This window comes from Achroia grisella, unplaced genomic scaffold (genome assembly GCF_030625045.1).
Source record: "Achroia grisella isolate CSIRO2021 unplaced genomic scaffold, CSIRO_AGI_Agris_v1 utg660, whole genome shotgun sequence".
In the NCBI taxonomy this organism is placed as follows: domain Eukaryota; kingdom Metazoa; phylum Arthropoda; class Insecta; order Lepidoptera; family Pyralidae; genus Achroia; species Achroia grisella.
This window is the reverse complement of record NW_026712984.1, coordinates 8,632,972-8,647,129: the sequence shown is the minus strand read 5'-3', so window position 1 is coordinate 8,647,129 and position 14,158 is coordinate 8,632,972. Positions and strand designations below refer to the sequence as shown.

The window sequence follows — 14,158 nt, the reverse complement described above, 5'->3', positions numbered from 1 at the left end:
CATTATCTTCGTTAATTTTATATTCATCTATGATAAATGTTTTTGGTGTTTCGATGTTTAGAATCGTAGTGGGATTTCCATTAATAGTTAGTTGTGATTAATGAAATTATAAATATATTTTTTCTCCTTTTTTGCCGCTGTTCAGAGGGAGGAGAGAAAGGGACACCCTGAATCTATCATTACATAACGTAGTGTGTCTTAATAAAAGTATTTGTTACAATAGAATTGTTGTACTATTCAAATTCTATATGATTAGTAACTTTTGAATACTAGTGGACTCTAAATCTATATGGCCATGATAAAATACTATAACTGCCTATAAGCAAACGTTAGCGACTTGTAGATGATTACTATTATACAATTATTTAAGTAGTGAAGGCTTTAAACGTGCAAGAATTTATTGTAAAGAATTTCTTAAATGTACCTTACATATGCTGTAGCGAAATAAAGGTAAAAATTGAACAATTGTTTTATTTCGTGCATGTCGTGTCGTTTTATGTTCTGCATGCTATTCCAAACGATAATCGCTTCTATTCCCTTTGAAATAACGAATACATTAATGTAACAAACATTACGAAAAGATTAAGCAAGTCATGTCAAATTTAATTAACAACGCCATCTATTGTGTAAAAGTGGAGTTAGGTTAAAGCGACTCCTGTCGCCATCTAGTGGTGACCCAGGTGCAGTGCCCACCGCCTGAAGCCCCCAGACACGGCAAGGCTGTGTACACATCGTGTGCTTACAACTCAGTGGTGTCATATGAATGCAAATATGGATACCGGCTCGTTGGAGACGCCACCAGGCGCTGCGGAGCTGACAAGAAGTGGTCCGGAGCTCAGCCAATGTGTAAAGGTAACATTATCTTTTCGCACTGTATATTCACGCCCTTATAGATTTATGTGGTGATTTTTTCGACGACCTTAGTCGAGACCTTAGGAGATTTATCACATTACCTTCGGATGGTCGCGGATTCGATTCCGTGCACGATATGAAGATTTGTATCGGTCTGGTTGTATTCTATGTATATTGTGTACGTATTTACAAAAAAATGTTTATGCGTACTTTTTTCTGTTGTCTAGTACCCATAACAAAAGCTCTGCTTAGCTTGGGACTAGATGGCGCTGTGTTATTTTTTGTTTTAATTAAATATACTTTCTTAATTTAATTGAAACAGACTAAAATACCATCCTGATCATCTGAATGAATGGCGTTCCTCCACAATGCGGTTTTTCAATAAACTTTTTGCCATCCACAATGGTACTTTCACCCTTCCATCATCAACACCTGTTTTTTAATGGCTATATTAATTTACATGGAAAAACGACCTTTCATCATCTGCTTCTTCCTTATCCCATTTATTTGTGGTCGTCATAATATGTTTTTCTCTTCCATTCATCCCTGTTCGCAGTCATCTCGTTATTTAGTCCTAATGACGTTGAGAGACGTAAAGTGGTCCTTCGCGCCGGATGACCACTTCGGTCTACCTGTTAACTGGTAACCATCGTTTATATATGATCATGTTAGATGAATCAAGGACCAAGATTTCACGGCTCTTGTCTGTATCAACTGGGTTATCTGCATTACATATGAAATACAGCTTAAATAGCATGCTGCTTGTCATGCCTCTTTTCCTTTAAGCTACTCTCTACAGCCGAAATAGCTTAGACAGCAAGCTGTTTGACGCCTGAATTAGGTGAGACAGAAGTACATACGTAGACGACTTTTACAGATGCCTCTGGTATCTTAATTGATGATAATGGAATGGTGCACACGCCTGCGCTAACGGTTTACGCTGGCAGGGCACCAGTGGAGGATAATAAGATGAGCATGAAGTTAACAAACACATCGTCAAATTCATCATTTATTAAGATGGTTGTGTGTAAACCTTACATGTCTGTTTGTAATGGATTAAATTACTATATACCAAGTTGAGAATCTACCCCTAATCTACCTCTAGTAATTGCATAACATTTGAACTAAAGGATCTTGAACATCTCTCATTATACTAATTTACTAATAAAGGCTATGACAGAGTACCAGAGAGGGTGGACTCACTGCCCCAGTTATCCCTCTCAGTTATAGACCGCATTCGCGCGAACACTGCTAGCGGAGGCAAAATGACGTTGAGAGACGTAAAGTGGTCCTTCGAGCCGGATGACCACTTTATGTTTGGAATCCTTCTCCTAGGAGATGAATCAAACTTGGTTGGACTGTATCAACTGGGTTATTATATTAGAGGGAAACGGTACACACGCGCTTACGACGATGGTGCAGTGCCAAGTGAAATCTGTGCTGGACGCCGTTCCCCGTTCCGTGCCGCGGTCTCTCTTTGTCCACGCTAGAAGTGTTCGCGGGAACAACCGTTTTGTTTCAACGAAACGAAACAACAAACGTTTCAACTCATTTTTAAGGGGGTGTGTGTACACGTCTCTTTAGGGTTTAGGTCTATATACCACGTCGAGAACCTGGGAGCTTGTAATGATACAGCCGAGAGATAGAATAGAAGTGTCTTTACTGAGGAGATGTACGGACTTATATACAAAGTTACACGTGTCGCGTTCACGTGCTGCTGCACGTAGCAACGGCTTGAAGGTCACGCAGCTGCGTTGCTAATGTTACACGTGCCGTGCGATAAGAGTTTTAAGAAATTGCAAGGACTAAAGTGCCACACATGTAGAATGTATGCGGGTACACTTTCATTATTTTTATTATTATTCTAGCTGTATCCGCGACTTCATCCGCGTGGAATTTAACTGTATTTTTCTAAAATAAAAATGGCCTAATTTACACCTTATTACATCAGCTACCTGCTAATAAAAGTCCCGCCAATAAATCGCCAGCCATTTCAGAGATTAGCCGGAACAAACAGACAGACAGACAGACAAACATTGTAAATAATATTATTTTGGTGTATGTACTATACTGTATTAGTTTTATTTGAGACAAATAAAGTTGATTAATATTAAGATGAACATAAAAATTACATGTTTATAGAGATCAACTGCGGACACCCAGGACAACTGTGGAACGGATGGCTAGAGAACATATCATCAGGAACTGGTCTTGGAGCATCGCTTATATTCAGATGCCAGGATGGCATGAGGATGGAAGGAAACGGATCTGCTATTTGCCAAAGTGATGGCACTTGGAGTCATCCCTTACCAATGTGTTTAGGTCAGTTAAAGTAAATTGTAACATTAGCAGCTTCATCATCATTATCATTATCATCTCAGCCCGGAAGACGTCCACTGCTGAACAAAGGCCTTTGCCAAAGATCTCCACGACGATCGGTCCTGCGCTGCTCGCATCCAATGCCTTCCAGCGATCTCGACCAGATCGTCGTTCCAGCTTGTTAGAGGCCTTCCCACGCTATGTCTTCCGGTCGCCAATCGAGGACTATACTGCCCCAACGGCCATCTGTCTTTACCATTAGCAGCTTATTAGATTTATATTAACGGCCTCGGTGGTCCATCAGTTTAGCTTTATTTCCAATATCTTTAAGACTACTTTATTTCCAATTGCCGCGGGTTCGATTCCTCGCACAGTGCAAACAATGTATTAATGGGTATGATTGTTTGTATCGGTCTGGGTGTTTTCTATGTATTTATATCAGTTGTCTAGTACACATAACACAAGCTCTGCTTACCGTGAGATGGTTGTTTGTTTGAACGTGCTAAACTCAGGAAATATTGGTATTGAAGAAATATTTTTATGTTGGATGGTCCATTTGTCGAGGAAGGCTTTAAGCTATATAACATTACGCTACGACCAATAGGAGCGGAGCTGCAATGAAAAATATTGCAAGGGGTGTGGAAATGAAAAGCAGACGAAGTTGCGCGGGTCAGCTAGTATAGTATACAGAACATATTAATTTTTTTTCCTACCGTCCTGTTCAATATGTAGATCCAATTGAGAAGAACTTGCAAGAAACTCAATTGAATTACTTTTTTTTAAAGCCAATTTATTTACAACGTATATTTATATAGGTGTCTATGTCTAACATTAAATGAAAATCCCGTGCATGAACAACTATTGCCATGCACGCTCGTCATTCAAGTAGTCGTTTAGTGAGTTAGGCTTTGCTCAGTAAATATTATTTAACAGTTGTTTTGAATTTATTTAAGGGTAATTCCAGTATATCCTGTGGTATCTTATTGTAAGTTTTTATACCAATTCCCATACCTAAACCTAAACCTAAACCTAAACCTAATATTGACTTTTTCTACTTGGGGACAGCAAGTTATCTATATAGAAATACCAGGGAATTATAAGGTTATAAGAAAAGTTTCTAAGTCAAGTTTCTCTCTCTTTCTTAGCTGAATCTACACGATTACAAGTAAAAAGGAAGCTTAATGTAATTGAATAAAGATTATTTTTGTTTGTATGTTGCAGCTCCTTGCGTGGTGCCCCACGTGTCGCAGGGACGGGTCGTACTGGTGGAGAATAAGACTGGTGAAAATGATACACAGGAAACCAATACTCAGATTGTTGGCAGCAGTTCTATGGTGCAACACGGTAACTGTTTTACGACCTCGATGGTCTCGTTTAGCACCACCTTACTTCTGATGGTCGCGGGTTCGATTCCTCGCACAGTGCAAATATTTGTACACATGTGTATAATTGTTTGTATCGGTCGGGGTGTTTTTTATGTATATGTATGTTTAAGGAGATGTGTATACACGTCCTTTTATTATATATTAGGTATATGACCTACTCGTTGAGAATTGGGGAGCTTCAAATGATAGACTCGATGGACAGAATAGAAGTGTGTTTATTGTAAAAATATTCGGGACTTATATACCATTATACACGTGTCCCGTAAGCGCAGCTGCAGGTAACGACGGGTCGAAGGTCGCGCAGCTGCGTTTCTAATGTTACACGTGCCATGCGATAAGGATTCTAGGAAGTAGATGGTGGCACGTGTAGAAACTGTGTTGCTACATATGTATTCTAAAAATCTAAGTATTTATATCAGTTGTCTAGTACCCATAACACAAGCTGGATAGCATGTTGATGGGTACTCGGGCCACGAACTCTTTGAAGCTCGCGTTGTGACTCTATACCTGCGTCACCCTCAATGACAGGTTACTTTTGATCCGGATATAGTCGACAATGTCCTGTTCCTTGGTGACGTAACGTAGGCGGGACAGGAACATTGTTGTGGTCGCTGTTTGCCAGGGCCGTCTTTCACCTAATAGAGGCTGTGGGCACATTAGGATAATGAGGCCCCTATGACCATAGTAATAAAGCACTATTTTGTCAGAATAGACAAGATCGCTGGAACGCGATGGATGCGAGCAGCGTAGGACTGATCGTCGTGGAGATCTTTGGGAGAGGCCTTTGTTCAGCACGTCGTCTTCCGGGCTGAGATGATAATGATGATGAGACAAAGTCATTTTTGAACTATAACTCTTCACAGTTGTATATGGGGATGTCCTACCTTCAAAACAAGCCAGAAAAAATATTTTTAAAAAGTCGTTATGTTATAAGCCTTCAAGTTCTTGCTAGACATTTATAAAAAAAATAACAAAAACGAACAAATTGACCATAGTCGGTAAGCATTTGTTAAGACTGATTTTCAGGCGAGAGTAGAGTAGCTATCGGTTATCGTTTGGTAATGGAGTAGGGACTAGACTACACTAGGGGTCCCGATTCCATCGCAGGCCCTGGGCACGTGCCCAGTGGGTAAGAGGGGCCTGGTTGCATTTGGACTTTGCATTGTGTTATACGAGTAGTCGGCGAACTGACCGGACGAGTTGTGCGCGTGTGTCTATGACCTACTTCGTCGAGAACCTGGGAGCCTGAATTGATAGTGATGACAGACAGAATTGCAGTGGCGTAGCTACCTAGGAGCTAGGCGGGGCGGTGCCCCGTGGCCCTCAAGCTCAGCGGGCCTTCGAAACCTTACCAGAAAATCTCGATCGAACTGGACTTTTCAAACTCTTCCCACTGCTGAACAGTGGGCCCCATTTTTCATTTGCCCCAGGACCCAGGATTTTCAGGCGAGAATAGAGTAGTCTTCGGTTATCGTTTGGTAATGGAGTAAGGACTGGACTAAATTAGGGGGCCCCAATCCATCGGGCCCTGGACACGTGCCCAGTGTGCCTAGTGGGGAAGAGGGGCCTGGTTGCATTTGGACTTTGCATTGTGTTATACGAGTGGTCGGCGAACCGACCGGACCATTTGTGCGCGTGTGCCGATTAAAAATTATTTTTTATCCAGGCGAGATAATCCTGGTAGACTGCGAGAAGAATTACGAGTTCCCCTCCAACAACGCGGCGGTCACCTGCAACAACGGCACCTGGACACAGATCCCCAGATGTCAGCCAGCCAGGTACTTCTTTCATCATCGTCAACTGCTTCTTCCTTATCCCATTCATTCAGGGTCGGCGGAATACGTTCCTTTTATCCATTTACTAGCTGTACCCTGCGACTTCGTCCGCGTGGAATTTAACTTTATTTTTCTTAAATAAATGTAGCCTAAGTTACTTCTTATTACATCAGTTACCTGCCAATAAAAGTCCCGTCAAAATCATACTAGCTTTTGACCGCGGCTTCGCTTGCTTTAATTTATCCCCTTAGGTGTGGAATTTATCAAAATCCTTTCTTAGGGGATGCCTACGTCATAGTAGCTTTATGTATGCAAAGTCTCAACCCGATCGGTTTAATATTGACAAAGTTTTATTTATTTCATACAAACTTTCATCTCGTATTTCATTCCCTTGGGGGTAGAATTAATCAAAATCCTTTCTTAGCGGACCTTTCCTTTCTTAACGTCATAACATCTACCTGCATGCCGAATTTCAGCCCGATCCATCCAGTGGTTTAGGCTGTGCGTTGATAGATCACTATGTCAGTCACCTTTGAGTTATATATATTTAGATGCACACTACAGAACAGACGCTCCAATTTTATTTATATGTATAAATAATGTTAGTATATTTATTACAAAAAAACTAGCTTTGTAACTTAGATACGGTAAGTTGACTTATTTCTAAAATGTCGTACAGATGCAAGAAAATGCCCAAGTATCCACGCAACGGTATGGTAATCGCCCCCAAGACAGAGCACGGGATGAAGGCCAGGTTCCGCTGCAAGGATGGATACGAGCTGAAAGGGAACCCGATCGTCGTCTGCTCATTTGGCAACTGGAGCGGGGAGGCGCCCAAATGTGAAGAAGGTAACGTTTTTTCTTTATAACACAGGGGGCAAACGAGCATACGGCCTACCTGATGGTAAGTGATTACCGCCGCCCACGAGCTCTCGCTGCTCAATAGCTTGGTTTCGGAGCAGCCAGAGGTCGATATTTTTCACGACAATATTAATAAGTTTATTGAGTGTTGTTTTTTATGTAATTATATTATTCGTTATGTTATATTATTGGCTCACTACACGCTTTGGTATATCTGTAAGTGTGGTGAGTACCTTATCTTAAATAAATAAATAAATGAGCACCCGCAACACCAGGGGAGTTGGACAAGTATGTTGTCGGCCTTTTAAAAAGGAATAACCTCTTTTCTTGAAGGTTTCAATATCGTATCGGTTCGGAAATACCATTGCTGGAAGGTGATTCCACAATGTGGTTGTGCGAGGCAAAAAGTTTCTAGAAAACCGCGCTGTGGAAGACCGCCATTCATCCAGATGATCAGGATGGTATTTTAGTTTCTGGCGGGTGACGGTGGTGAAACAAATGACACGAATGAAAAATTACTTATAAACTGGTACAGAATACTAGCTGATCCGGGGAACGTTGCACTGCCAAAAAAAATTAATATCTCCATTAAAAATAGGGGTTGATGATAGAAGGGTGAAATTTTGATTACTTAACTCCCTAAGAGATATAGGTGGTCCACTTCGTGTAGTAGGGGTTGATGGTGGAATGAAAATAAAGTGTGAAAATTTTTGATTGTATCTATATTGTAATGGCACATTCAAAATGTTAAAATAAAAAAAATATGAAATAATACTTTGGGGTAGACCACCCTTATAGGGATATTTTTTTTATAGCGTTGTGAAAAATAACCGTAATAACAAAATAGGGGATCACAGCTCGTAGCTAGTAGCTGTGACGTGGTCGAGTTGAATGAGTAGTCATGCTCACTAAAATGTCCAGACATGTGGCGGCGTGGTGGGCCGGGTTATTGGGCTGCCTAAAATATGGTCGAGCGTAGTGATGGCTGGCTCATACGACATACTCGTTGTAGGGACTGGTCTGCTCTTATCACTACGACTGATTTAATCTTATTGTACATTTATATTTGACCCTAAAATTAGTGCTGTTGGTAGTTTGTATTCACACGTTTCGACTTGTAAATGTAAACTTACAACGATTATTTAAAAGAGCAACACAAGTTTCTTGCTCGTTCTTCTTGTGATGAGACAGCTTTCCAAACGAGAGGTAGATAAAAAAAATAGTTATGACTATTCGAAAGTGCTTAAATTAAGTTTATTTGAATAAATCATTTTCTATTCTATTCTATTCTATTAATTCTATAAATTAACTACAAAGCGAAGCAGATTACAAGATGCCTAAATTTTTTTACAGTTTTCTGTCCATTTCCCGGCTATATTGAAAATGGGAAGGTTTTGCTTGTTGGGAATATGGGACTTTACGACTACCGTCCTTATGTGAAAAAGGTGAGTATATAACTTGTGAGACGATACTTTAATTCCACACCATCTGACCATGATCCTATATAGTTGTGCACGACGCACCGCTTTCTATATTATTTATGTATTTCCTCTATTATTTTATATAGAAAAATATATATGACATTGTCAATTCTTATACTTTTACGTACATAATATTATATTATTGCTTCCTAAAACCCGTGTTTGCATAGTTATATCTACCAGCCCCATATATATATACAGTCCTATATTCACATTTTTGGTCCTTCGAGCCGGATCTGAACCAGCGACCTATGGACATTATAGTCTACATTGTGGTGTTCAAAACAGCATAGAGAATATAATTCTTACTAATACTATAAATGCGAAAGTAACTCTGTCTGTCTGTCTGTCTCGCTTTCACGCCACAACTACTGAACCGATTTGAATGAAATTTGGTACACAGATAGTCTAGACCCTGAGAAAGGACATTGGCTTTTTAATGCGAAAATGGGGTTGTAAGGGGTTGAAAGATTGTATGGAAGAATCGTCATTTTTGAAGCTAGAAGCTTGAAACTTATTTTTGGGATTGCTAATGAAATATAAATAAATACTATATCTATACATCTGTTTGTAATATTGAAATAACCGTTTTTACTACATGAATATGAATATAAATACGTGTGTCTGTCTGTCTGTTCCGGCCAATCTCTGAAATGGCTGGACCGTTTTTGACGGGACTTTTTTTGGCAGGTAACTAATGTAATAAGGAGTAACTTGGGAGTCTACTTTTATTTTAGAAAAATAAAGTTAAATTCCACGCAGACGAAGTCGCGGGGACAGATAGTATTACATATGACAAGGGTCGTGAACACTGAGTTGTATCAAATTTAAACATTGCAATATATCTAATTTTTATGGTATCATACATAGAATATCATAAAAGTTACAAAGATGTCTGCATGTATCTACTGTTGATGACCTCTTGGTCTAGCAGTTTAACACACCTATGGTTACTTCCTATGGTGGCGGGTTCGATTCCTCGCACGTTACAAACATTTGTACACTCTTGATTGTTTGTATCGGTCTAGGTGTTTTTTTGTGTAATAATAACGATAATAATAATCTCAGGACAATTCACACCCCGCCATCCAGACCCAAGTTAAGCTAGCTAAAGCTTGTGTCATGGGTACTAGATATCTGATACATATACACAGATATTTTTACATACATAGAAAACACCCAGACTGATACAAACAATCATACTCATGAATACAAATGTTTGTGCCGTGCGAGGAATCGAACCCGCGACCATCGGTCGTAAAGCTGTGTGCTAAACCGTTAGACCACCGATGTCGTATGTTTGTATGTACAAAATAAATGTATGTATGTATTTGTATCAGTTGTCTAGTACCCATAACACGGCTCTATATATTGCTTGGGATTATATGGCATTGAGTGAATTCTCCAGTCAATTTTGCCATCAAGGCCCGATGTGGTATGAAATAATATTGAGTATTTGTTTTAGGTAGTAAATAACAAACAAATAATGTACGAGTGTGAGAAAGGGTATGTATTGTCAGAAGGACCTCCGGGAGCCACTTGTGTGGGTGGTCATTGGAGCCCCAGAGAATTACCTAAGTAAGTAACTCTAGATTATATATAATACATTGTGCGTGCGTGTCTGTTTGCGTGTGTGTTGTTTACATAATTTCTATTTATACAGTCAATCACATGCAACTTTCTGCTCCAACAACACAACACAACTGTTTTTTGTTCACTTTATCACAGGATGATAATGGGTCCTGAATGATAATCCTAAACGCAAAAGGCAGTGGCTCTCCAAATGAAATCCCTCGGAGTACTGCTAAGTTAGGTTTCAACCTCAAAATGCTGATTTGTAATATCTTATACCCAAAATGACAAGAAACAATTTAAAATTTAATGTTCCATAAGCTTTTCTTATGGAAATCTCACTATGACCTCCCAATGTTTTTGCACGCCTCTAAATAAAATAATGAGCTGATAAATGACAATCAAGTATTGACATGCGCAGAAACCACATTACTTTCCGGTTCCCCAATAATATAAACGACTGTTACAATTTACAATAGTTATTATTATTCTTTGTTGCTAGTAACTGATCATTAATGTCACTAGGTGCACACTATACCAGCATCCACGGATACGATGGAGCCGTAGACGACGTTCTGTCACAGAACCTGAAATACGACATCGCAGAGATGTCTACCTACGCCAATATTACAACCACATAAAAAGACAAACAGATCCAACACAGCAATATGTCGATCAACTGTATAACAAATATAACCATAACACCCAAAAACAAACATTAAGACACGCAAACTTTAAGCTTATGAAGAAATTCGATACAGACTTTGAAGAAGATATGGTTGCTGGTGGTGATATTGAGGGTTCTGATGAAGAAAACTTTCCCACTGCTGTGTATACGGTTTATAATGTACAAGGAGAACCAATTGGTCATAGATTGTACTCTTACCAGCCTGTATATGAACCGGAAGATGACGATTTAGTTATACACGAAGATGCATCGGAATATGAAAATTCTGAGGAATTGAATGATCTCTCTCATGTTACTGTATTAAAAGGAGGGTTATTTCCTGATCATGATTCAGACAGTAACGGAAACGCAAAGAATATTGATAAACTGAAACATCAATATTTCGAACGGTATGTAGATAAACGTAGAAAGAGATTTTTAACTTCAAAAAATATTGATGACAATAAAAAAGAATTGAATGTTGATATACAAACAGATGTCTCTATCGAAACTACTACTGGTACAGTGGAAACTACAACAAAATCAAGAAAAAGACGTGACGTACACACTGGAGAAAATTTTAGAGAAACAGTAACTGTAAAACCTACTATAAAAGCCTTTGAGTCAATTAACGACGTTAATGGAGACTTTTTAAAAGTAATACCATTACAGACTCAAACACAAAATGATACCGTAAAAGTATACGGCGAGGATATAGCAGTTATTCCATTACAGTATAATAATACTAATTCTACTGAAGTAGACAATATTATTGATAGACGAGAAAAGAGAACGAGTAGAAAAACGGATAGACTGAATCAAACTACAGCAACAGTACCAAAAACGTAAGTAGAATATAAAAACCTAATAAGACTTATATAAACCTATATGTTCTTTGATTAGTTTTGAATATTTATATAAAATAAATATTAATAATGCTAAAATAACTTTAGAAATATTGCAAAATAAAATATATTTTTTTCGAAAGTCCATTTCATAACTTAATGCATTTATATTATATTGTTTAATTCCGCAACAATTAGCATGTATTAGAAAACAAATGTTCAGTGTAGAAACCTTATCAACGCTACTGGAAGCGTTACTATCTTCTCTATTGGTGATCAAATTCCGACTGTTATTGAATCTACATCCATATTGCGACACTTATTTTGCCTCTGAAAAAGCTATTATAAAGTTTGGATATAGCTTGGCTGGTAGAAATGGAAGCCTAGGATTGACTGTTCGACGAGTTGCAGTAAGAAAAATAGTATAAATTTATTAAGTAATAAAAATTGAAACTAATAAATTCATTATGAATGAATTGATCAAAAATAAACTTAAAGATATTTTTAATTGCACAGATAATATAGTAAGAAATTGATAAGTAGATAATCTGTAATAATTTAGAGACAATGTGAGCAAAGCTAGACTTGTCCCTAGAAGAGATCTCTTACAGTCAACTCAGAACAGTGGCATAGATGGTGATGAGTGGGTAATAAAAACACAAAATCAAAACTGCTACTACCTTCAAATTTACAACACGAATTAGTTCACAACCCCGCTTCTAATTTCCTTACAGAGGCAGAGAAGGAAAAGGTGGCAGACGTAATCTTCAAGCAGAAGCCAGCAGTGAAGAGAATCAAAGTGCAGAAGTAAAAGAAGCAGCAGAAGGAACAAATAAAACAGATCTCAACCAAACAGAAAAAGCGAAGGTATCCAAAAAGTCGAATGGTCGTCCAAAAAGTCCTTGCGAAGCAATAGAAAGTGAACCGTATGTCAATATAGAAATAGTCAAATACGGCCGGGACCCAAACAATACGTTTAGCTCTGGTAAGGATATTTTTGAATGTGTACAAATAAATAAAGTTGAAGTTTAGTTTAGTTTGTAATTTAAAATCAACAGCTTTTCACTAAATTCCTTTGACAGTATATGCGGTCCTTACATAAAAGAAAATGTTTTTTGTCTATCTGTCCGTTTGTTCTTAATAATCTCTGACAAGGCTGTGGTGATTTTAACGGAACTTTCACTCGCAGAAACTTATAAGGACTAACTTAGGCTATTAGCTTAGAAATCTTATTTATATTAGTGACAAAAAGCTGCATCTCACGTGGACAACAATAGCGGGTAATAGCTAGTAATCCTTATCAATATTATAAAAGCGAAAGTAACTCTGTCTGTCTGTCCGTATGTCTGTCTCGCTTTTACGCCAAAACTACTAAACCGATTTAAATTAAATTTGGTACACAAGTAGTCTAGATCCTGAGAAATGACATAGGCTACATTTCAATGAGAAAAGAGGGTTGTAAAGGGTTGAAAGGGGTGATGCAATGTTATATTGAAATGTCGTCATTTTTAAAACTAGAAGTTTGAAACTTATTTTTGAGGCTGTTGATTAAATATAAATAAATACGGTAGTCAAAGTTTGTAAAAATTCTACACTGTTGCTTTCTCGCTGTTTTACTTTTTGAAATCAATTTACTGGCTGGCGCCGCGCTGTGCTCAGTTCGAAATTTGATAAAAAAGAAATAGGAAATATTGCGGTTCTGGAATGTAACTTCACTATTTGCGTTTACAACGCACGTTTATTTTATGAGATGCTTTATATATCGAAAACCGGTGAAGTAAATCGACTTTGCGAGCAAATGTGTTGAAATATAACTGTTTTAATATCAGGTACAATAGTACGAGTTGCGTGCGGTAAGGGCTATGGATTGAATTTGGAAAACAACGCGACAGCCAAGTGTGTGCGAGGCAGGTGGAAGCCGGAGAAACCGAAATGCGAAATACGTAAGTATCTCTACCAAATTAAAAATAACATCAAAGTTTTTTTATATAATCGTAAAGGCAGGTATTTTAAAAGATCTCTTTAGAGTATTAAAACAAAATTATAAGATATCAATACAGAAAATAGCTTCTTCGTCCTAATCGTTTTAGTGCTAAGAAATTTTTGCAAAAATATTTTGAATAATCTAAATATATATGACTCAAAGGTAACTGACATAGTGATCTATCAACGCACAACCCAAACCACTGGACGGATGGGGCTGAAATTTGGCATGCAGGTAGATGTTATGACGTAGGCATCCACTAAAAAAGGCTTTTGATTAATTCTACCCCCAAGGGGATAAAATAGGGGATGAAAGTTTGTATGAAACTTCGTCAATTTTAAACCGATCGGGCTGAGACTTTGCTTGCATAAAGCTACTATGACATAGCCATCCCCTAAGAAAGAATTTTGATAAATT

The 14,158-nt window shown here is 38.2% G+C and overlaps 1 protein-coding gene across 1 annotated transcript in view; it reads left to right on the top strand.

Moving 5' to 3' along the window:
* The window catches only part of LOC131849621 (uncharacterized), a 121,232-nt gene that overhangs the window by 86,353 nt on the left and 20,721 nt on the right, over positions 1 to 14,158 (top strand). Inside the window, exons 8-17 of the mRNA XM_059199730.1 lie at positions 670 to 852; positions 2,995 to 3,174; positions 4,393 to 4,515; positions 6,223 to 6,334; positions 7,011 to 7,180; positions 8,546 to 8,637; positions 10,139 to 10,251; positions 10,771 to 11,757; positions 12,492 to 12,742; positions 13,587 to 13,700. Of these exons, the coding sequence (XP_059055713.1) occupies positions 670 to 852; positions 2,995 to 3,174; positions 4,393 to 4,515; positions 6,223 to 6,334; positions 7,011 to 7,180; positions 8,546 to 8,637; positions 10,139 to 10,251; positions 10,771 to 11,757; positions 12,492 to 12,742; positions 13,587 to 13,700 (2,325 nt within the window). The remainder of the gene's footprint in view (positions 1 to 669; positions 853 to 2,994; positions 3,175 to 4,392; positions 4,516 to 6,222; positions 6,335 to 7,010; positions 7,181 to 8,545; positions 8,638 to 10,138; positions 10,252 to 10,770; positions 11,758 to 12,491; positions 12,743 to 13,586; positions 13,701 to 14,158) is intronic.